This window comes from Salmo salar, chromosome ssa21 (genome assembly GCF_905237065.1).
Source record: "Salmo salar chromosome ssa21, Ssal_v3.1, whole genome shotgun sequence".
Classification (NCBI taxonomy): domain Eukaryota; kingdom Metazoa; phylum Chordata; class Actinopteri; order Salmoniformes; family Salmonidae; genus Salmo; species Salmo salar.
Window position 1 is genome coordinate 57,641,520 of NC_059462.1, and position 25,811 is coordinate 57,667,330.

General features: G+C 51.0%; 1 protein-coding gene across 1 annotated transcript in view; it reads right to left on the bottom strand.

The window, feature by feature from the left end:
• myo10l3 (myosin X, like 3) overlaps positions 1-25,811 on the bottom strand; it is a 178,083-nt gene that overhangs the window by 79,626 nt on the left and 72,646 nt on the right. The window contains exons 9-12 of the mRNA XM_045704931.1: positions 25,015-25,144; positions 13,157-13,275; positions 5,591-5,737; positions 2,330-2,430 (exon numbers count right to left, since the gene is read on the bottom strand). Of these exons, the coding sequence (XP_045560887.1) occupies positions 2,330-2,430; positions 5,591-5,737; positions 13,157-13,275; positions 25,015-25,144 (497 nt within the window). The remainder of the gene's footprint in view (positions 1-2,329; positions 2,431-5,590; positions 5,738-13,156; positions 13,276-25,014; positions 25,145-25,811) is intronic.

Sequence of the window (25,811 nt, forward strand, 5' to 3'; positions counted from 1 at the left end):
AGACCCCCAACCCCCTCTCTGGGCAGTGCTGCCCAAACCCCAACCCCCTCTCTCTGGCAGTGCTGCCCAGACCCCAACCCCCTCTCTCTGGCAGTGCTGCCCAAACACCAACCCCCTCTCTCTGGCAGTGCTGCCCAGACACCAACCCCCTCTCTCTGGCAGTGCTGCCAAAACCCCAACCCCTCTCTCTGGCAGTGCTGCCCAGACCCCAACCCCCTCTCTCTGGCAGTGCTGCCCAGACCCCAACCCCCTCTCTCTGGCAGTTCTGCCCAGACCCCAACCCCCTCTCTCTGGGCAGTGCTGCCCAGACCCCAACCCCCTCTCTCTGGCAGTTCTGCCCAGACCCCAACCCCTCTCTCTGGGCAGTTCTGCCCAAACACCAACCCCTCTCTCTGGCAGTTCTGCCCCAGACCCCAACCCCCCTCTCTCTGGCAGTGCTGCCCAAACCCCAACCCCCTCTCTCTGGGCAGTTCTGCCCAGACCCCAACCCCCTCTCTCTGGCAGTTCTGCCCAGACCCCAACCCCCTCTCTCTGGCAGTGCTGCCCAGACCCCAACTCCCAGCTACGACCCAAAATGGTTCCCTCTCTGTAGTCCAGCTGTCCCATTAACAGACCTGTCGTAGTCCAGCTGTCCCATTAACAGACCTGTCGTAGTCCAGCTGTCCCATTAACAGACCTGTCGTAGTCCAGCTGTCCCATTAACAGACCTGTCGCAGTCCAGCTATCCCTTTAACAGACCTGTCGCAGTCCAGCTGTCCCATTAACAGACCTGTCGCAGGCCAGCTGTCCCATTAACCGACCTGTCGTAGTCCAGCTGTCCCATTAACCGACCTGTCGTAGTCCAGCTGTCCCATTAACCGACCTGTCGTAGTCCAGCTGTCCCATTAACCGACCTGTCGTAGTCCAGCTGTCCCATTAACCGACCTATCGTAGTCCAGCTGTCCCATTAACCCGACCTGTCGTAGTCCAGCTGTCCCATTAACAGACCTGTCGCAGTCCAGCTGTCCCATTAACAGACCTGTCGCAGTCCAGCTGTCCCATTAACAGACCTGTCGCAGGCCAGCTGTCCCATTAACAGACCTGTCGCAGTCCAGCTGTCCCATTAACAGACCTGTCGTAGTCCAGCTGTCCCATTAACAGACCTGTCGTAGTCCAGCTGTCCCATTAACAGACCTGTCGTAGTCCAGCTGTCCCATTAACAGACCTGTCGCAGCCAGCTGTCCCATTAACCGACCTGTCGTAGTCCAGCTGTCCCATTAACAGACCTGTCGTAGTCCAGCTGTCCCATTAACAGACCTGTCGTAGTCCAGCTGTCCCATTAACAGACCTGTCGTAGTCCAGCTGTCCCATTAACAGACCTGTCGTAGTCCAGCTGTCCCATTAACCGACCTGTCGTAGTCCAGCTGTCCCATTAACCGACCTGTCGTAGTCCAGCTGTCCCATTAACCGACCTGTCGTAGTCCAGCTGTCCCATTAACCGACCTGTCGTAGTCCAGCTGTCCCATTAACCGACCTGTCGTAGTCCAGCTGTCCCATTAACCGACCTGTCGTAGTCCAGCTGTCCCATTAACCGACCTGTCGTAGTCCAGCTGTCCCATTAACCGACCTGTCGTAGTCCAGCTGTCCCATTAACCGACCTGTCGTAGTCCAGCTGTCCCATTAACAGACCTGTCGTAGTCCAGCTGTCCCATTAACAGACCTGTCGTAGTCCAGCTGTCCCATTAACCGACCTGTCGTAGTCCAGCTGTCCCATTAACAGACCTGTCGTAGTCCAGCTGTCCCATTAACCGACCTGTCGTAGTCCAGCTGTCCCATTAACCGACCTGTCGTAGTCCAGCTTTCCCATTAACCGACCTGTCGTAGTCCAGCTGTCCCATTAACCGACCTGTCGTAGTCCAGCTGTCCCATTAACAGACCTGTCGCAGGCCAGCTGTCCCATTAACCGACCTGTCGTAGTCCAGCTGTCCCATTAACAGACCTGTCGTAGGTCAGCTGTCCCATTAACCGACCTGTCGTAGTCCAGCTGTCCCATTAACCAACCTGTTATACCGTCTGATAACCAACCTGTTATACTGTCTGGTAACCAACCTGTTGTAGTCCAGCTGTCCCATTAACCGACCTGTCGTAGTCCAGCTGTCCCATTAACAGACCTGTTATACTCCAGCTGTTCCATTAACAGACCTGTTATACTCCAGCTGTCCCATTAACCAACCTGTTATACTCCAGCTGTTCCATTAACAGACCTGTTGTACTCCAGCTGTCCCATTAACCAACCTGTTATACCGTCTGGTAACCAACCTGTTGTACTCCAGCTGTCCCATTAACCAACCTGTTATACTCCAGCTGTTCCAGGGAGAAGATGTGTTTGTTGAAGTATTCCTGGAGCTTCTCGTTGGCGTAGTTGATGTTGAACTGCTCAAATCTGTTCACCTGCAGGAGGAGAAATATATATACTATACCTAGAAATATATATACTATACCTAGAAATATATATACTATACCTAGAAATATATATACTATACCTAGAAATATATATACTATACCTAGAAATATATATACTATACCTAGAAATATATAGACTATACCTAGAAATATATATACTATACCTAGAAATATATAGACAATACCTAGAAATATATAGACAATACCTAGCCTGGTCCCAGACCTATAACATCACTAACAGAACCATCCCTAACCATACTATATACTATAACAATATGCTAACTACAGACCTGTTCACCTGCAGGAGGAGAAATATATATACTATACCTAGAAATATATATTCAATACCTAGAAATATATAGACAATACCTAGAAATATATAGACAATACCTAGCCTGGTCCCAGACCTATAACATCACTAACAGAACCATCCCTAACCATACTATATACTATAACAATATGCTAACTACAGACCTGTTCACCTGCAGGAGGAGAAATATATATACTATACCTAGAAATATATATTCAATACCTAGAAATATATAGACAATACCTAGAAATATATAGACAATACCTAGCCTGGTCCCAGACCTATAACATCACTAACAGAACCATCCCTAACCATACTATATACTATAACAATATGCTAACTACAGACCTGTTCACCTGCAGGAGGAGAAATATATATACTATACCTAGAAATATATATACAATACCTAGAAATATATAGACAATACCTAGAAATATATAGACAATACCTAGAAATATATATTCAATACCTAGAAATATATATTCAATACCTAGCCTGGTCCCAGACCTATAACATCACTAACAGAACCATCCCTAACCATACTATATACACTGCTCAAAAAAATAAAGGGAACACTTAAACAACACAATGTAACTCCAAGTCAATCACACTTCTGTGAAATCAAACTGTCCACTTAGGAAGCAACACTGATTGACAATACATTTCACATGCTGTTGTGCAAATGGAATAGACAACAGGTGGAAATTATAGGCAATTAGCAAGACACACCCAATAAAGGAGTAGTTCTGCAGGTGGGGACCACAGACCACTTCTCAGTTCTTATGCTTCCTGGCTGATGTTTTGGTCACTTTTGAATGCTGGCGGTGCTTTCACTCTAGTGGTAGCATGAGACGGAGTCAACAACCCACACAAGTGGCTCCGGTAGTGCAGCTCATCCAGGATGGCACATCAATGCGAGCTGTGGCAAGAAGGTTTGCTGTGTCTGTCAGCGTAGTGTCCAGAGCATGGAGGCGCTACCAGGAGACAGGCCAGTACATCAGGAGACGTGGAGGAGGCCGTAGGAGGGCAACAACCCAGCAGCAGGACCGCTACCTCCGCATTTGTGCAAGGAGGAGCAGGAGGAGCACTGCCAGAGCCCTGCAAAATGACCTCCAGCAGGCCACAAATGTGCATGTGTGTGCTCAAACGGTCAGAAACAGACTGCATGAGGGTGGTATGAGGGCCCGACGTCCACAGGTGGGGGTTGTGCTTACAGCCCAACACCATGCAGGACGTTTGGCATTTGCCAGAGAACACCAAGATTGGCAAATTCGCCACTGGCGCCCTGTGCTCTTCACAGATGAAAGCAGGTTCACACTGAGCACGTGACAGACGTGACAGAGTCTGGAGACGCCGTGGAGAACGTTCTGCTGCCTGTAACATCCTCCAGCATGACCGGTTTGGCGGTGGGTCAGTCATGGTGTGGGGTGGCATTTCTTTGGGGGGCCGCACAGCACTCCATGTGCTCGCCAGAGGTAGCCTGACTGCCATTAGGTACCGAGATGAGATCCTCAGACCCCTTGTGAGACCATATGCTGGTGCGGTTGGCCCTGGGTTCCTCCTAATGCAAGACAATGCTAGACCTCATGTGGCTGGAGTGGGTCAGCAGTTCCTGCAAGAGGAAGGCATTGATGCTATGGACTGGCCCGCCCGTTACCCAGACCTGAATCCAATTGAGCACATCTGGGACATCATGTCTCGCTCCATCCACCAACGCCACGTTGCACCACAGACTGTCCAGGAGTTGGCGGATGCTTTAGTCCAGGTCTGGGAGGAGATCCCTCAGGAGACCATCCGCCACCTCATCAGGAGCATGCCCAGGCGTTGTAGGGAGGTCATACAGGCACGTGGAGGCCACACACACTACTGAGCCTCATTTTCACTCGTTTTAAGGACATTACATCAAAGTTGGATCAGCCTGTAGTGTGGTTTTTCACTTTAATTTTGAGTGTGACTCCAAATCCAGACCTCCATGGGTTGATAAATTGGATTTCCATTGATTATTTTTGTGTGATTTTGTTGTCAGCACATTCAACTATGTAAAGAAAAAAGTATTTAATAAGATTATTTATTTCATTCAGATCTAGGATGTGTTGTTTAAGTGTTCCCTTTATTTTTTTGAGCAGTATACTATAACAATATGCTAACTACAGACCTGTTCACCTGCAGGAGGAGAAATATATACTATAACAATATGCTAACTACAGACCTGTTCACCTGCAGGAGGAGACATATATACTATAACAATATGCTAACTACAGACCTGTTCACCTGCAGGAGGAGACATATATACTATAACAATATGCTAACTACAGACCTGTTCACCTGCAGGAGGAGAAATATATACTATAACAATATGCTAACTACAGACCTGTTCACCTGCAGGAGGAGAAATATATACTATAACAATATGCTAACTGCCAACTACAGACCTGTTCACCTGCAGGAGGAGAAATATATACTATAACAATATGCTAACTACAGACCTGTTCACCTGCAGGAGGAGACATATATACTATAACAATATGCTAACTACAGACCTGTTCACCTGCAGGAGGAGAAATATATACTATAACAATATGCTAACTACAGACCTGTTCACCTGCAGGAGGAGACATATATACTATAACAATATGCTAACTACAGACCTGTTCACCTGCAGGAGGAGAAATATATACTATAACAATATGCTAACTTAACTACAGTACCTTCAGAAGCTGTTTCTGCCATCTTGCCGACTCCAATGTCAGTGATTGGCATGACAAGGAGTTGGCGTGACAACACAGAACAGATCTTGGACTCGGTGCCAACTAAAAAGAAGGGAAAACACAAACGTACCTCAAAGTTCTCGAAGCCGAAGATGTCGAGGATACCGATGGACTTGAAGTTGTCCTTCCCTCTGACCTTCTGGTTGATCCGTGTGATGATCCAGGAGAAAGACTGGGCGTACAACGCCATGGCAACCGAGTCCCGAGAGCACACCGCCTGTCAGTCAAATCAAACAGACCAATGGGTGAACAAAATAATATACAGACCAAATCAGAGGGGTAGGAATGCGTTCTAAATGGTCTTGACTCTGGTCAACAGTACAGCACTGTTGGCGTTGGACTAGTAACTGAAAGATTGCAAGTTCAAATCCCCGAGCTGACAAGGTACAAAATCTGTCGTTCAGCCCCTGAACAAGGCAGTTAACCCACTGTTCCTAGGCTGTCATTGAAAATAAGAATGTGTTCTTAACTGACTTGCCAAGTTAAATAATGGTAAAATAAAAAATATGGAAGCCTTTTGTGGATGCACTGTAGGTTTCTGAAGGTTAAGGCAATAGTGAACCAAAACGGGGATAGACCACATCCCTGCCATGTTCCACATATTCTGAGAGTATATTTCTGGTGATTACTGAAGCTAGAAGGGATTAATACAGCAATAACTAGTTAGAAACACCTTCAGACCAAAACCAGACAACCAACAACAAAAAAACGGTCAGAAAAACACCAGAACTTTTCACAGAAGTTAGAGAAAATAATCTACTAAATGCCTGTGTTGCAACACTGTAACACCCACAGTCGTTATAAATGGCTGTACCCACTGAATGTGTTGTAACACTGTAACCTGGCCCTGCAATGCAACTAACCTTCCAACTAACCTTCCAGCGCAACTAACCTTCCAGCGCAACTAACCTTCCAACTAACGTTCCAGCGCAACTAACCTTACAAGTAACCTTCCAACTAACCTTCCAGCGCAACTAACCTTCCAACTAACCTTCCAACTAACGTTCCAACGCAACCAACCTTCCAGCGCAACCAACCTTCCAACTAACCTTCCAACTAACCTTCCAGCGCAACTAACCTTCCAACTAACCTTCCAGCGCAACTTGGAATGTTACTTATTGTGTATCTATTATTACATGTATTATAATTTCTACATTTTCTTAATTTTTCTTAGATTGAGTTGTAGTGAGCTTCCTACAGGCATTGTGTGGTAACTCAACAGGCTGTAAGAACAGTACTGTCTGGCGTTTCAGGAGCACAATAGCTAGTGGCCTTGTTTCTATGGCGTGAGGCAGCTTGATGTACAAGTAACCTCCTGGACAGGATGCTAGTCTATTGCAGGGCCACAATGCTCCAGGACAATCATTAACCTGTGGGAGCAGCAGCCATGTTGAATAGAGAATAGAGCTGGACTGGTGGCTCCAGGAACTCCGTCAGAGAGCAGAAGAATGGCTGTTTGTCCAGGTTATGACCAGGGATATCATTTTACATTTTAGTCATTTAGCAGACGCTCTTATCCAGAGCGACTTACAGTAGTGAATGCATACATTTCATAATTTTTTTTTTTCTGTGCTGGCCCCTCGTGGGAATCGAACCCACAACCCTGGCGTTGCAAACACCATTCTCTACCAACTGAGCTACAGGGAAGGCCCAGGTGTACACTTGTTGTATTCGGCGCATGTGACAAATAAAGTTTGATTTGATCATTAGGTAGTGATGTCATAAAAGTGTAGTTGGATGTTGAGACTTATGGGTAGGATGGCTGTTTGTCCAGGTTATGAGCAGGGACATGGGTTAGACGGTAGGATGGCTGTTGGTCCAGGTTATGACCAGGGATATGGGTTAGACGGTAGGATGGCTGTTTGTCCAGGTTATGACCAGGGATATGGGTTAGACGGTAGGATGGCTGTTGGTCCAGGTTATAACCAGGGATATGGGTTAGACGGTAGGATGGCTGTTTGTCCAGGTTATAACCAGGGATATGGGTTAGACGGTAGGATGGCTGTTGGTCCAGGTTATGACCAGGGATATGGGTTAGACGGTAGGATGGCTGTTTGTCCAGGTTATAACCAGGGATATGGGTTAGACGGTAGGATGGCTGTTTGTCCAGGTTATGACCAGGGATATGGGTTAGACGGTAGGATGGCTGTTGGTCCAGGTTATGACCAGGGATATGGGTTAGACGGTAGGATGGCTGTTTGTCCAGGTTATGACCAGGGATATGGGTTAGACGGTAGGATGGCTGTTGGTCCAGGTTATAACCAGGGATATGGGTTAGACGGTAGGATGGCTGTTTGTCCAGGTTATAACCAGGGATATGGGTTAGGATGGCTGTTTGTCCAGGTTATGACCAGGGATATGGGTTAGACGGTAGGATGGCTGTTTGTCCAGGTTATGACCAGGGATATGGGTTAGACGGTAGGATGGCTGTTTGTCCAGGTTATAACCAGGGATATGGGTTAGACGGTAGGATGGCTGTTTGTCCAGGTTATGACCAGGGATATGGGTTAGATGGTAGGATGGCTGTTTGTCCAGGTTATGACCAGGGATATGGGTTAGGATGGCTGTTTGTCCAGGTTATAACCAGGGATATGGGTTAGACGGTAGGATGGCTATTTGTCCAGGTTATAACCAGGGATATGGGTTAGACGGTAGGATGGCTGTTTGTCCAGGTTATAACCAGGGATATGGGTTAGGATGGCTGTTTGTCCAGGTTATAACCAGGGATATGGGTTAGACGGTAGGATGGCTGTTTGTCCAGGTTATGACCAGGGATATGGGTTAGACGGTAGGATGGCTGTTTGTCCAGGTTATAACCAGGGATATGGGTTAGACGGTAGGATGGCTGTTTGTCCAGGTTATGACCAGGGATATGGGTTAGGATGGCTGTTTGTCCAGGTTATGACCAGGGATATGGGTTAGGATGGCTGTTTGTCCAGGTTATGACCAGGGATATGGGTTAGACGGTAGGATGGCTGTTTGTCCAGGTTATAACCAGGGATATGGGTTAGACGGTAGGATGGCTGTTTGTCCAGGTTATGACCAGGGATATGGGTTAGGATGGCTGTTTGTCCAGGTTATGACCAGGGATATGGGTTAGGATGGCTGTTTGTCCAGGTTATAACCAGGGATATGGGTTAGACGGTAGGATGGCTGTTTGTCCAGGTTATAACCAGGGATATGGGTTAGGATGGCTGTTTGTCCAGGTTATAACCAGGGATATGGGTTAGACGGTAGGATGGCTGTTTGTCCAGGTTATGACCAGGGATATGGGTTAGGATGGCTGTTTGTCAAGGTTATAACCAGGGATATGGGTTAGACGTTAGGATGGCTGTTTGTCCAGGTTATGACCAGGGATATGGGTTAGGATGGCTGTTTGTCCAGGTTATGACCAGGGATATGGGTTAGGATGGCTGTTTGTCCAGGTTATGACCAGGGATATGGGTTAGGATGGCTGTTTGTCCAGGTTATGACCAGGGATATGGGTTAGACGGTAGGATGGCTGTTTGTCCAGGTTATGACCAGGGATATGGGTTAGGATGGCTGTTTGTCCAGGTTGTGACCAGGGATATGGGTTAGGATGGCTGTTTGTCCAGGTTATAACCAGGGATATGGGTTAGACGGTAGGATGGCTGTTTGTCCAGGTTATAACCAGGGATATGGGTTAGACGGTAGGATGGCTGTTTGTCCAGGTTATAACCAGGGATATGGGTTAGGATGGCTGTTTGTCCAGGTTATGACCAGGGATATGTGTTAGGATGGCTGTTTGTCCAGGTTATAACCAGGGATATGGGTTAGACGGTAGGATGGCTGTTTGTCCAGGTTATGACCAGGGATATGGGTTAGGATGGCTGTTTGTCTAGGTTATAACCAGGGATATGGGTTAGACGGTAGGATGGCTGTTTGTCCAGGTTATAACCAGGGATATGGGTTAGACGGTAGGATGGCTGTTTGTCCAGGTTATAACCAGGGATATGGGTTAGACGGTAGGATGGCTGTTTGTCCAGGTTATGACCAGGGATATGGGTTAGGATGGCTGTTTGTCCAGGTTATGACCAGGGATATGGGTTAGGATGGCTGTTTGTCCAGGTTATGACCAGGGATATGGGTTAGACGGTAGGATGGCTGTTTGTCCAGGTTATAACCAGGGATATGGGTTAGACGGTAGGATGGCTGTTTGTCCAGGTTATGACCAGGGATATGGGTTAGACGGTAGGATGGCTGTTTGTCCAGGTTATAACCAGGGATATGGGTTAGGATGGCTGTTTGTCCAGGTTATGACCAGGGATATGGGTTAGACGGTAGGATGGCTGTTTGTCCAGGTTATGACCAGGGATATGGGTTAGACGGTAGGATGGCTGTTTGTCCAGGTTATGACCAGGGATATGGGTTAGACGGTAGGATGGCTGTTGGTCCAGGTTATGACCAGGGATATGGGTTAGACGGTAGGATGGCTGTTTGTCCAGGTTATAACCAGGGATATGGGTTAGACGGTAGGATGGCTGTTGGTCCAGGTTATGACCAGGGATATGGGTTAGACGGTAGGATGGCTGTTGGTCCAGGTTATGACCAGGGATATGGGTTAGACGGTAGGATGGCTGTTTGTCCAGGTTATGACCAGGGATATGGGTTAGACGGTAGGATGGCTGTTTGTCCAGGTTATGACCAGGGATATGGGTTAGACGGTAGGATGGCTGTTTGTCCAGGTTATAACCAGGGATATGGGTTAGGATGGCTGTTTGTCCAGGTTATGACCAGGGATATGGGTTAGACGGTAGGATGGCTGTTGGTCCAGGTTATGACCAGGGTTGGTTGATTGGTTGGCTGGCTAGTTGGCTGATTGGTTGGCTGGCTAGTTGGCTGATTGGTTGGCTGGCTAGTTGGCTGATTGGTTGGCTGGCTAGTTGGCTGATTGGTTGGTTGGCTGGCTGGTTGATTGGTTGGTTGGCTGGCTGGCTGGCTGATTGATTGGTTGGCTGGCTGGTTGATTGGTTGGCTGGCTAGTTGGCTGATTGGTTGGCTGGCTAGTTGGCTGATTGGTTGGCTGGCTAGTTGGCTGATTGGTTGGCTGGCTAGTTGGCTGATTGGTTGGCTGGCTAGTTGGCTGATTGGTTGGCTGGCTAGTTGGCTGATTGGTTGGCTGGCTAGTTGGCTGATTGGTTGGCTGGCTAGTTGGCTGATTGGTTGGCTGGCTAGTTGGCTGATTGGTTGGCTGGCTAGTTGGCTGATTGGTTGGCTGGCTAGTTGGCTGATTGGTTGGCTGGCTAGTTGGCTGATTGGTTGTCTGGCTGATTGGTTGGCTGGCTAGTTGGCTGATTGGTTGGCTGGCTAGTTGGCTGATTGGTTGTCTGGCTGGTTGGCTGGCTAGTTGATTGGTTGGCTGGCTAGTTGGCTGATTGGTTGGCTGGCTAGTTGGCTGATTGGTTGGTTGGCTGGCTGGTTGATTGGTTGGCTGGCTGGCTGGCTGATTGATTGGTTGGCTGGCTGGTTGATTGGTTGGCTGGCTGGCTGGTTGGTTGGCTGGCTGATTGGTTGGCTGGTTGATTGGTTGGCTGGCTAGTTGGCTGATTGGTTGGCTGGCTAGTTGATTGGCTGGCTAGTTGGCTGATTGGTTGGCTGGCTAGTTGGCTGATTGGTTGGCTGGCTAGTTGGCTGATTGGTTGGCTGGCTAGTTGGCTGATTGGTTGGCTGGCTAGTTGGCTGATTGGTTGGCTGGCTAGTTGGCTTGGCTGGCTAGTTGGCTGATTGGTTGGCTGGCTAGTTGATTGGTTGGCTGGCTAGTTGGCTGATTGGTTGGCTGGCTAGTTGGCTGATTGGTTGGCTGGCTAGTTGGCTGATTGGTTGAGGAGAGGAGAGAGACACCTGGTCTGGGCTCTTTGTTTAAATCATGAAAAGGTTTCTTGTGTTCATCGTGTGGCCATCACATTCCTTGGGCAGCAGACTCACGTCCCAAGAATAATAGTTTCCCCATAATTCAAGATGTTTAGATGTAAAAGACTGCAAATACAGCAATATATTTAATCTAATCACTGAATACATTTATCACGTCTTCATTGAAATGAGACACTGTGGCTAGTTAAAGCCAACCTGGGGATATTAGTTCAGCTGTCCTGTGTTGTTAACGGTTGTGTATTACACTGCCCCTAGAGCGGAAGATGTGTTACTGCGCACCAGTCTATACCTCTATTGTGCTACTGACTGAGATCATTATCACTGGGGTTTATTGTATGAGGAATTTGGCACACAAAGGACAGGAAATGGTGCTAAGTCACGCAAGGGATTTACACACACACAGAGAGAGAGAGAGAGAGAGAGAGAGAGAGACAGAGAGAGAGAGAGAGACAGAGAGAGAGAGAGAGAGAGAGAGAGAGAGAGAGACAGAGACAGAGAGAGAGAGAGAGAGAGAGACAGAGAGAGAGAGAGAGACAGAGAGACAGAGAGAGAGAGAGAGACAGAGAGAGAGAGAGAGAGAGACAGAGAGAGAGAGAGAGAGAGAGAGAGAGAGAGAGAGAGAGAGAGAGAGAGAGACAGAGAGAGAGACAGAGACAGAGACAGAGACAGAGAGACAGAGACAGAGACAGAGAGACAGAGACAGAGACAGAGACAGAGACAGAGACAGAGAGACAGAGAGACAGAGAGAGAGAGAGAGAGAGAGAGAGAGAGAGAGAGAGAGAGAGCAGAGAGAGAGAGAGACAGAGAGACAGAGACAGAGACAGAGAGAGAGAGAGACATTGGGAGCACTAGAAGACAGCAGGGCAAGTTAAATAAAGGTGAAATAAACATTAAAATAAAATAGATTGAGGACACAGTGTGTTCTCAATGGGCAAACAAGAGTAGTACTTCCCAATTTCATTCCTTTTCAAAACAGATTCTCTTCATTGAATTGGCCTCATGTCTATCAGTGGGACAAGGTGAGTGGCATGGAGACAACTTTAACTGCAGGGTAGTATGGCAGGGTAGCAGGACAGGGTAGAGGGACAGGGTAGAGGGACAGGGTAGCAGGGCATTATAGCGGGGCAGGGTAGAAGGGCAGGGTAGCAGGGCAGGGTAGAGGGCGTGACAGCAGGGCAGGGTAGCAGGGCGTGACAGCAGGGCAAGACAGCAGGGCAGGGTAGCAGGGCAGGGTAGCAGGGCGTGACAGCAGGGCAGGGTAGCATGGCGTGACAGCAGGGCAGGGTAGAAGGGCGTGACAGCAGGGCAGGGTAGCAGGCCGTGACAGCAGGGCAGGGTAGAAGGGCGTGACAGCAGGGCGTGACAGCAGGGCGTGACAGCAGGGCAGGGTAGGAGAGTGTGACAGCAGGGCAGGGTAGAATGGCAGGGTAGAATGGCAGGGTAGCAGGGCAGGGTAGCACGGCGTGACAGCAGGGCGTGACAGCAGGGCGTGACAGCAGGGCAGGGTAGGAGAGTGTGACAGCAGGGCAGGGTAGAATGGTAGGGTAGAATGGCAGGGTAGGAGGGCAGGGCAGCAGGGCAGCAGGGCAGGGTAGCATGACAGCAGGGCAGGGAAGCAGGGCAGCAGGGCAGGGTAGCATGACAGCAGGGCAGGGTAGCATGGCAGGGTAGAATGGCAGGGTAGTAGGGCAGCAGGGCAGGGTAGTATAGCAGGGTAGAACAGCAGGGTAGCAGGGCATCTTACCTGTTCCACAGTGAGGGGTGAACAGATCTCCTCTCCTCTCAGGATCATGGACCTCTGGGTCAGAACCTCAGACAGTTGGAACGAGTCCAGGCCCAACAGATCACAGACATTACTGACCACTGGGGAGACAGACAGATATTACTGACCACTGGGGAGAGAGAGACAGATATTACTGACCACTGGGGAGAGAGAGACAGATATTACTGACCACTGGGGAGAGAGAGACAGATATTACTGACCACTGGGGAGAGAGAGACAGATATTACTGACCACTGGGGAGAGAGAGACAGATATTACTGACCACTGGGGAGAGAGAGACAGATATTACTGACCACTGGGGAGACAGACAGATATTACTGACCACTGGGGAGACAGACAGATATTACTGACCACTGGGGAGACAGACAGATATTACTGACCACTGGGGAGACAGACAGATATTACTGACCACTGGAGAGACAGACAGATATTACTGACCACTAGAGAGACAGACAGATATTACTGACCACTAGAGAGACAGACAGATATTACTGACCACTGGGGAGACAGACAGATATTACTGACCACTAGAGAGACAGACAGATATTACTGACCACTGGAGAGACAGACAGATATGTTACTGACCACTGGAGAGAGAGAGACAGATAGATGTTACTGACCACTGGGGAGACAGACAGATATGTTACTGACCACTGGAGAGACAGACAGATATGTTACTGACCACTAGAGAGAGAGAGACAGATAGATGTTACTGACCACTGGAGAGAGAGAGACAGATAGATGTTACTGACCACTGGAGAGAGAGACAGACAGTGACGGCTAGAGACAGACAGTGACGGCTAGAGAGACAGACAGTGACGGCTAGAGACAGACAGTGACGGCTAGAGAGACAGACAGTGACGGCTAGAGAGACAGACAGTGACGGCTAGAGACAGACAGTGACGGCCAGAGACAGACAGTGACGGCTAGAGAAAGACAGTGACGGCTAGAGAGACAGACAGTGACGGCTAGAGACAGACAGTGACGGCTAGAGAGACAGACAGTGACGGCTAGAGAGACAGACAGTGACGGCTAGAGACAGACAGTGACGGCTAGAGAGACAGACAGTGACGGCTAGAGACAGACAGTGACGGCTAGAGACAGACAGTGACGGCTAGAGAGACAGACAGTGACGGCTAGAGACAGACAGTGACCAGTAGAGACAGACAGTGACGGCTAGAGACAGACAGTGACGGCCAGAGACAGACAGTGACGGCTAGAGAGACAGACAGTGACCAGTAGAGACAGACAGTGACGGCCAGAGACAGACAGTGACCAGTAGAGACAGACAGTGACGGCCAGAGACAGACAGTGACGGCTAGAGAGACAGACAGTGACGGCTAGAGACAGACAGTGACCAGTAGAGACAGACAGTGACCAGTAGAGACAGACAGTGACGGCTAGAGACAGACAGTGACGGCTAGAGAGACAGACAGTGACGGCTAGAGAGACAGACAGTGACGGCTAGAGAGACAGACAGTGACGGCTAGAGAGACAGACAGTGACGGCTAGAGACAGACAGTGACCAGTAGAGACAGACAGTGACGGCTAGAGACAGACAGTGACGGCTAGAGACAGACAGTGACGGCTAGAGAGACAGACAGTGACAGCTAGAGACAGACAGTGACGGCTAGAGAGACAGACAGTGACGGCTAGAGACAGACAGTGACCAGTAGAGACAGACAGTGACGGCCAGAGACAGACAGTGACGGCCAGAGACAGACAGTGACGGCTAGAGACAGACAGTGACGGCCAGAGAGACAGACAGTGACGGCTAGAGAGACAGACAGTGACGGCTAGAGACAGACAGTGACGGCCAGAGAGACAGACAGTGACGGCTAGAGAGACAGACAGTGACGGCTAGAGACAGACAGTGACGGCCAGAGACAGACAGTGACGGCCAGAGACAGACAGTGACGGCTAGAGACAGACAGTGACGGCCAGAGACAGACAGTGACGGCCAGAGACAGACAGTGACGGATAGAGAGACAGACAGTGACGGCTAGAGACAGACAGTGACGGCCAGAGAGACAGACAGTGACGGCTAGAGAGACAGACAGTGACCAGTAGAGACAGACAGTGACGGCTAGAGACAGACAGTGACGGATAGAGACAGACAGTGACCAGTAGAGACAGACAGTGACGGCCAGAGACAGACAGTGACGGCTAGAGAGACAGACAGTGACGGCCAGAGACAGACAGTGACGGCCAGAGACAGACAGTGACGGCCAGAGACAGACAGTGACGGCTAGAGACAGACAGTGACGGCTAGAGACAGACAGTGACGGCTAGAGAGACAGACAGAGACGGCTAGAGAGACAGACAGTGACGGCTAGAGACAGACAGTGACTGCTAGAGACAGACAGTGACCAGTAGAGACAGACAGTGACGGCCAGAGACAGACAGTGACGGATAGAGACAGACAGTGACGGCTAGAGAGACAGACAGTGACGGCTAGAGAGACAGACAGTGACGGCTAGAGACAGACAGTGACGGCTAGAGACAGACAGTGACGGCTAGAGAGACAGACAGTGACGGCCAGAGACAGACAGTGACCAGTAGAGACAGACAGTGACGGCTAGAGAGACAGACAGTGACGGCTAGAGACAGACAGTGACGGCTAGAGACAGACAGTGACGGCTAGAGAGACAGACAGTGACGGCCAGAGACAGACAGTGACCAGTAGAGACAGACAGTGACGGCTAGAGAGACAGACAGTGACGGCTAGAGACAGACAGTGACCAGTAGAGACAGACAGTGACCAGTAGAGACAGACAGTGACCAGTAGAGACAGACAGTGACTGCTAGAGACAGACAGTGACGGCTAGAGACAGACAGTGACGGCTAGAGACAGACAGTGACGGCTAGAGACAGACAGTGACCAGTAGAGACAGACAGTGACCAGTAGAGACAGACAGTGACCAGTAGAGACAGACAGTGACCAGTAGAGACAGACAGTGACCAGTAGAGACAGACAGTGACTGCTAGAGACAGACAGTGACGGCTAGAGACAGACAGTGACGGCTAGAGAGACAGACAGTGACCAGTAGAGACAGACAGTGACGGCTAGAGAGACAGACAGTGACGGCTAGAGAGACAGACAGTGACGGCTAGAGACAGACAGTGACGGCTAGAGACAGACAGTGACGGCTAGAGAGACAGACAGTGACGGCCAGAGAGACAGACAGTGACGGCCAGAGACAGACAGTGACCAGTAGAGACAGACAGTGACCAGTAGAGACAGACAGTGACCAGTAGAGACAGACAGTGACGGCCAGAGACAGACAGTGACCAGTAGAGACAGACAGTGACCAGTAGAGACAGACAGTGACGGCCAGAGAGACAGACAGTGACCAGTAGAGACAGACAGTGACGGCTAGAGACAGACAGTGACGGCTAGAGAGACAGACAGTGACGGCTAGAGACAGACAGTGACCAGTAGAGACAGACAGTGACGGCTAGAGAGACAGACAGTGACGGCTAGAGACAGACAGTGACCAGTAGAGACAGACAGTGACGGCTAGAGACAGACAGTGACGGCTAGAGACAGACAGTGACCAGTAGAGACAGACAGTGACGGCTAGAGACAGACAGTGACGGCTAGAGACAGACAGTGACCAGTAGAGACAGACAGAGACGGCTAGAGACAGACAGTGACGGCCAGAGACAGACAGTGACGGCTAGAGACAGACAGTGACGGCTAGAGAGACAGACAGTGACCAGTAGAGACAGACAGTGACGGCTAGAGACAGACAGTGACGGCTAGAGAGACAGACAGTGACGGCTAGAGAGACAGACAGTGACCAGTAGAGACAGACAGTGACGGCTAGAGACAGACAGTGACGGCTAGAGAGACAGACAGAGACGGCTAGAGACAGACAGTGACGGCTAGAGACAGACAGTGACGGCTAGAGAGACAGACAGAGACGGCCAGAGACAGACAGTGACGGCTAGAGAGACAGACAGAGACGGCTAGAGAGACAGACAGTGACGGCTAGAGAGACAGACAGAGACGGCTAGAGAGACAGACAGTGACGGCTAGAGAGACAGACAGAGACGGCTAGAGAGACAGACAGTGACGGCTAGAGACAGACAGTGACGGCCAGAGACAGACAGTGACCAGTAGAGACAGACAGTGACCAGTAGAGACAGACAGTGACCAGTAGAGACAGACAGTGACGGCCAGAGACAGACAGTGACGGCCAGAGACAGACAGTGACCAGTAGAGACAGACAGTGACCAGTAGAGACAGACAGTGACCAGTAGAGACAGACAGTGACCAGTAGAGACAGACAGTGACTGCTAGAGACAGACAGTGACGGCTAGAGACAGACAGTGACGGCTAGAGACAGACAGTGACGGCTAGAGACAGACAGTGACGGCTAGAGACAGACAGTGACGGCCAGAGACAGACAGTGACGGCTAGAGAGACAGACAGTGACGGCCAGAGAGACAGACAGTGACGGCCAGAGACAGACAGTGACGGCTAGAGAGACAGACAGTGACGGCCAGAGAGACAGACAGTGACCAGTAGAGACAGACAGTGACCAGTAGAGACAGACAGTGACGGCCAGAGACAGACAGTGACGGCTAGAGACAGACAGTGACCAGTAGAGACAGACAGTGACGGCCAGAGAGACAGACAGTGACCAGTAGAGACAGACAGTGACGGCCAGAGAGACAGACAGTGACCAGTAGAGACAGACAGTGACGGCTAGAGAGACAGACAGTGACGGCTAGAGAGACAGACAGTGACGGCTAGAGACAGACAGTGACCAGTAGAGACAGACAGAGACGGCTAGAGACAGACAGTGACGGCTAGAGAGACAGACAGTGACGGCCAGAGACAGACAGAGACGGCCAGAGACAGACAGTGACGGCTAGAGAGACAGACAGTGACCAGTAGAGACAGACAGAGACGGCTAGAGACAGACAGTGACGGCTAGAGAGACAGACAGTGACGGCCAGAGACAGACAGAGACGGCTAGAGACAGACAGTGACGGCTAGAGACAGACAGAGACGGCTAGAGACAGACAGTGACGGCTAGAGACAGACAGTGACCAGTAGAGACAGACAGTGACGGCCAGAGACAGACAGTGACCAGTAGAGACAGACAGTGACGGCCAGAGACAGACAGTGACGGCTAGAGAGACAGACAGTGACGGCTAGAGACAGACAGTGACGGCTAGAGAGACAGACAGTGACGGCTAGAGACAGACAGTGACGGCTAGAGACAGACAGTGACGGCCAGAGACAGACAGTGACGGCCAGAGACAGACAGTGACGGCTAGAGACAGACAGTGACGGCTAGAGAGACAGACAGTGACGGCTAGAGACAGACAGTGACGGCTAGAGAGACAGACAGTGACGGCTAGAGAGACAGACAGAGACGGCTAGAGAGACAGACAGTGACGGCTAGAGACAGACAGTGACTGCTAGAGACAGACAGTGACCAGTAGAGACAGACAGTGACGGCCAGAGACAGACAGTGACGGCTAGAGAGACAGACAGTGACCGCTAGAGAGACAGAAAGTGACCAGTAGAGACAGACAGTGACGGCTAGAGAGACAGACAGTGACGGCTAGAGACAGACAGTGACGCAGTAGAGACAGACAGTGACGGCAGTAGAGACAGACAGTGACCAGTAGAGACAGACAGTGACGGCTAGAGAGACAGACAGTGACGGCTAGAGACAGACAGTGACGGCTAGAGACAGACAGTGACGGCTAGAGAGACAGACAGTGACCAGTAGAGACAGACAGTGACGGCTAGAGACAGACAGTGACCAGTAGAGACAGACAGTGACGGCTAGAGACAGACAGTGACGGCTAGAGAGACAGACAGTGACGGCTAGAGAGACAGACAGTGACGGCTAGAGACAGACAGTGACGGCTAGAGACAGACAGTGACGGCTAGAGAGACAGACAGAGACGGCCAGAGACAGACAGTGACGGCTAGAGAGACAGACAGAGACAGACAGTGACGGCTAGAGAGACAGACAGAGACGGCTAGAGAGACAGACAGAGACGGCTAGAGAGACAGACAGTGACGGCTAGAGAGACAGACAGAGACGGCTAGAGAGACAGACAGTGACGGCTAGAGAGACAGACAGAGACGGCTAGAGAGACAGACAGTGACGGCTAGAGACAGACAGTGACGGCTAGAGACAGACAGTGACGGCTAGAGAGACAGACAGAGACGGCTAGAGAGACAGACAGTGACGGCTAGAGAGACAGACAGTGACGGCTAGAGACAGACAGTGACGGCCAGAGACAGACAGTGACGGCCAGAGACAGACAGTGACGGCCAGAGACAGACAGTGACGGCCAGAGACAGACAGTGACGGCCAGAGACAGACAGTGACCAGTAGAGACAGACAGTGACCAGTAGAGACAGACAGTGACCAGTAGAGACAGACAGTGACCAGTAGAGACAGACAGTGACCAGTAGAGACAGACAGTGACCAGTAGAGACAGACAGTGACCAGTAGAGACAGACAGTGACGGCTAGAGACAGACAGTGACGGCTAGAGACAGACAGTGACGGCTAGAGACAGACAGTGACGGCCAGAGACAGACAGTGACCAGTAGAGACAGACAGTGACTGCTAGAGACAGACAGTGACGGCTAGAGACAGACAGTGACGGCTAGAGACAGACAGTGACGGCTAGAGACAGACAGTGACGGCTAGAGACAGACAGTGACTGCTAGAGACAGACAGTGACTGCTAGAGACAGACAGTGACGGCTAGAGAGACAGACAGTGACGGCCAGAGAGACAGACAGTGACGGCCAGAGACAGACAGTGACGGCTAGAGAGACAGACAGTGACGGCTAGAGAGACAGACAGTGACGGCCAGAGAGACAGACAGTGACGGCCAGAGAGACAGACAGTGACCAGTAGAGACAGACAGTGACCAGTAGAGACAGACAGTGACGGCCAGAGACAGACAGTGACGGCTAGAGACAGACAGTGACCAGTAGAGACAGACAGTGACGGCCAGAGAGACAGACAGTGACCAGTAGAGACAGACAGTGACGGCCAGAGAGACAGACAGTGACCAGTAGAGACAGACAGTGACAGCTAGAGAGACAGACAGTGACGGCTAGAGACAGACAGTGACGGCTAGAGACAGACAGTGACCAGTAGAGACAGACAGAGACGGCTAGAGACAGACAGTGACGGCTAGAGAGACAGACAGTGACGGCCAGAGACAGACAGAGACGGCCAGAGACAGACAGTGACGGCTAGAGAGACAGACAGTGACCAGTAGAGACAGACAGAGACGGCTAGAGACAGACAGTGACGGCTAGAGAGACAGACAGTGACGGCCAGAGACAGACAGAGACGGCTAGAGAGAGACAGTGACGGCCAGAGACAGACAGAGACGGCCAGAGACAGACAGAGACGGCCAGAGACAGACAGTGACGGCTAGAGACAGACAGTGACGGCTAGAGAGACAGACAGTGACGGCTAGAGAGACAGACAGTGACGGCTAGAGACAGACAGTGACGGCTAGAGACAGACAGTGACGGCTAGAGAGACAGACAGTGACCAGTAGAGACAGACAGTGACGGCTAGAGAGACAGACAGAGACGGCTAGAGACAGACAGTGACGGCTAGAGACAGACAGTGACGGCCAGAGACAGACAGTGACCAGTAGAGACAGACAGTGACTGCTAGAGACAGACAGTGACGGCTAGAGACAGACAGTGATGGCTAGAGACAGACAGTGACGGCTAGAGACAGACAGTGACGGCTAGAGACAGACAGTGACGGCTAGAGACAGACAGTGACTGCTAGAGACAGACAGTGACTGCTAGAGACAGACAGTGACGGCTAGAGAGACAGACAGTGACGGCCAGAGAGACAGACAGTGACGGCCAGAGACAGACAGTGACGGCTAGAGAGACAGACAGTGACGGCTAGAGAGACAGACAGTGACGGCCAGAGAGACAGACAGTGACCAGTAGAGACAGACAGTGACCAGTAGAGACAGACAGTGACGGCCAGAGACAGACAGTGACGGCTAGAGACAGACAGTGACCAGTAGAGACAGACAGTGACGGCCAGAGAGACAGACAGTGACCAGTAGAGACAGACAGTGACGGCCAGAGAGACAGACAGTGACCAGTAGAGACAGACAGTGACGGCTAGAGAGACAGACAGTGACGGCTAGAGACAGACAGTGACCAGTAGAGACAGACAGAGACGGCTAGAGACAGACAGTGACGGCTAGAGAGACAGACAGTGACGGCCAGAGACAGACAGAGACGGCCAGAGACAGACAGTGACGGCTAGAGAGACAGACAGTGACCAGTAGAGACAGACAGAGACGGCTAGAGACAGACAGTGACGGCTAGAGAGACAGACAGTGACGGCCAGAGACAGACAGAGACGGCTAGAGAGAGACAGTGACGGCCAGAGACAGACAGAGACGGCCAGAGACAGACAGAGACGGCCAGAGACAGACAGAGACGGCCAGAGACAGACAGTGACGGCTAGAGACAGACAGTGACGGCTAGAGAGACAGACAGTGACGGCTAGAGAGACAGACAGTGACGGCTAGAGAGACAGACAGTGACGGCAGTAGAGACAGACAGTGACGGCTAGAGAGACAGACAGAGACGGCTAGAGACAGACAGTGACGGCTAGAGACAGACAGTGACGGCCAGAGACAGACAGTGACGGCTAGAGACAGAAAGTGACGGCTAGAGACAGACAGTGACGGCCAGAGACAGACAGTGACGGCCAGAGACAGACAGAGACGGCTAGAGACAGACAGTGACCAGTAGAGACAGACAGTGACGGCTAGAGACAGACAGTGACCAGTAGAGACAGACAGTGACGGCCAGAGACAGACAGTGACGGCTAGAGAGACAGACAGTGACGGCTAGAGACAGACAGTGACGGCCAGAGACAGACAGTGACGGCTAGAGACAGACAGTGACGGCTAGAGACAGACAGTGACGGCCAGAGACAGACAGTGACGGCTAGAGACAGACAGTGACCAGTAGAGACAGACAGTGACGGCCAGAGAGACAGTGACTGCTAGAGACAGACAGTGACCAGTAGAGACAGACAGTGACGGCTAGAGAGACAGACAGTGACGGCTAGAGACAGACAGTGACCAGTAGAGACAGACAGTGACGGCCAGAGACAGACAGTGACGGCTAGAGAGACAGACAGTGACGGCTAGAGACAGACAGTGACGGCCAGAGACAGACAGTGACGGCTAGAGAGACAGACAGTGACCAGTAGAGACAGACAGTGACGGCTAGAGACAGACAGTGACCAGTAGAGACAGACAGTGACGGCTAGAGACAGACAGTGACGGCTAGAGACAGACAGTGACGGCTAGAGACAGACAGTGACGGCTAGAGAGACAGACAGTGACGGCTAGAGAGACAGACAGTGACCAGTAGAGACAGACAGTGACGGCCAGAGACAGACAGTGACGGCTAGAGAGACAGACAGTGACGGCTAGAGACAGACAGTGACGGCCAGAGACAGACAGTGACGGCTAGAGACAGACAGTGACGGCCAGAGAGACAGACAGTGACGGCTAGAGACAGACAGTGACGGCTAGAGACAGACAGTGACCAGTAGAGACAGACAGTGACCAGTAGAGACAGACAGTGACGGCTAGAGAGACAGACAGTGACGGCTAGAGACAGACAGTGACGGCCAGAGACAGACAGTGACGGCTAGAGACAGACAGTGACGGCTAGAGAGACAGACAGTGACCAGTAGAGACAGACAGTGACGGCTAGAGACAGACAGTGATGGCTAGAGACAGACAGTGACGGCCAGAGAGACAGACAGTGACGGCTAGAGACAGACAGTGACGGCTAGAGACAGACAGTGACCAGTAGAGACAGACAGTGACCAGTAGAGACAGACAGTGACCAGTAGAGACAGACAGTGACGGCTAGAGACAGACAGTGACCAGTAGAGACAGACAGTGACGGCTAGAGACAGACAGTGACGGCCAGAGACAGACAGTGACCAGTAGAGACAGACAGTGACGGCTAGAGACAGACAGTGACGGCTAGAGACAGACAGTGACGGCTAGAGACAGACAGTGACGGCCAGAGAGACAGACAGTGACGGCCAGAGAGACAGACAGTGACGGCTAGAGACAGACAGTGACGGCTAGAGACAGACAGTGACCAGTAGAGACAGACAGTGACCAGTAGAGACAGACAGTGACGGCTAGAGAGACAGACAGTGACGGCTAGAGACAGACAGTGACGGCCAGAGACAGACAGTGACGGCCAGAGACAGACAGTGACGGCTAGAGACAGACAGTGACCAGTAGAGACAGACAGTGACGGCTAGAGACAGACAGAGACGGCTAGAGACAGACAGTGACCAGTAGAGACAGACAGTGACGGCTAGAGACAGACAGAGACGGCTAGAGACAGACAGAGACGGCTAGAGAAAGACAGAGACGGCTAGAGAGAGGGGGGACAGTAGATTAAACAGTATCACTGGACTGACACATTCTCCGAGCAGTTTGGACAGAATAATTAAGGAACGAGGTGGAGCCGATTGCTGTGTGGAATAAAGCGTTGAGGTTTATTCTTATTCCTGGTATTAACACCACACGCTTGTTACTAGATCCAACATTAACACGTGTGGATTTGTTCCTGGTGGTGCTCTGGAAATGGGGTCAGACGAGAGAACCAGGGTAACAAAGGAATTCTAAGAGCATGTTACTGGGCGTTGTTCAGCGTTCTCTCGCCACGCTTCCCTCGGGAGGGACGGGGTTGAGGATGAAGGTGGCAGAACCATCCTCCCTGTCAAGACCTGCAGAACCATCCTCCCTGTCAAGATCTGCAGAACCATCCTCCCTGTCAAGACCTGCAGAACCATCCTCCCTGTCAAGATCTGCAGAACCATCCTCCCTGTCAAGATCTGCAGAACCATCCTCCCTGTCAAGATTTGCATAACCATCCTCCCTGTCAAGATCTGCAGAACCATCCTCCCTGTCAAGATCTGCAGAACCATCCTCCCTGTCAAGATCTGCAGAACCATCCTCCCTGTCAAGACCTGCAGAACCATCCTCCCTGTCAAGACCTGCAGAACCATCCTCCCTGTCAAGACCTGCAGAACCATCCTCCCTGTCAAGACCTGCAGAACCATCCTCCCTGTCAAGATCTGCAGAACCATCCTCCCTGTCAAGATCTGCAGAACCATCCTCCCTGTCAAGATCTGCAGAACCATCCTCCCTGTCAAGATCTGCAGAACCATCCTCCCTGTCAAGACCTGCAGAACCATCCTCCCTGTCAAGATCTGCAGAACCATCCTCCCTGTCAAGATCTGCAGAACCATCCTCCCTGTCAAGATCTGCAGAACCATCCTCCCTGTCAAGATCTGCAGAACCATCCTCCCTGTCAAGATCTGCAGAACCATCCTCCCTGTCAAGATCTGCAAAACCATCCTCCCTGTCAAGATCTGCAGAACCATCCTCCCTGTCAAGATCTGCAAAACCATCCTCCCTGTCAAGATCTGCAGAACCATCCTCCCTGTCAAGATCTGCAGAACCATCCTCCCTGTCAAGATCTGCAGAACCATCCTCCCTGTCAAGATCTGCAGAACCATCCTCCCTGTCAAGATCTGCAGAACCATCCTCCCTGTCAAGATCTGCAGAACCATCCTCCTGTCAAGATCTGCAGAACCATCCTCCCTGTCAAGATCTGCAGAACCATCCTCCCTGTCAAGATCTGCAGAACCATCCTCCCTGTCAAGATCTGCAGAACCATCCTCCCTGTCAAGATCTGCAGAGAACATGTGGAAAGAGGCTCTCTACTCACCTCCTTTAGAGGTGATCTGTGCTCCTCCTGCGGTCATGAACTCTATGTTCCCCATCAGAAGAACAGCAGACAGCAGCTTGAAGACGTCACGTATCTCCTCCTCGCTGAACTGCATCACCTTCAGAGCCTCCTGGTGGCAGCAGAGACAGAGACTGGTTGAGAGACCTACTGAACACAGACTGGTTGAGAGACCTGCTGAACACAGACTGGTTGAGAGACCTGCTGAACGCAGACTGGTTGAGAGACCTGCTGAACGCAGACTGGTTGAGAGACCTGCTGAACGCAGACTGGTTGAGAGACCTGCTGAACACAGACTGGTTGAGAGACCTGAATGAAACAGACCACATGGACAGATGGGACCTGTTCCTAGATCAGCACTCCTACTCTGAGAGGTTTGTTGAAAACAGGCCCATATGTTTACATGTTTGCTGGTCTCATAGACCGTGTCCATAAAGGCTGGGCCTGTAGTTTTTAATAATGGTTATGGCGCCCTCTGGTGGCAGTATGATAAGGTACAGCATGTAGCCCTGACCATACAGACCAGTCAATCTCACCATAACACTGTCATATAGCTTCAGGTCATCTAGACTCCTGTCCTTCAGACTGACTCTACAACATATAGAGCTACAACCCACAGAGCTACAACCCACAGAGCTACAACCCACAGAGCTACAACCCACAGAGCTACAACCCACAGAGCTACAACCCACAGAGCTACAACCCACAGAGCCACAACCCACAGAGCCACAACCCACAGAGCCACAACCCACAGAGCTACAACCCACAGAGCTACAACA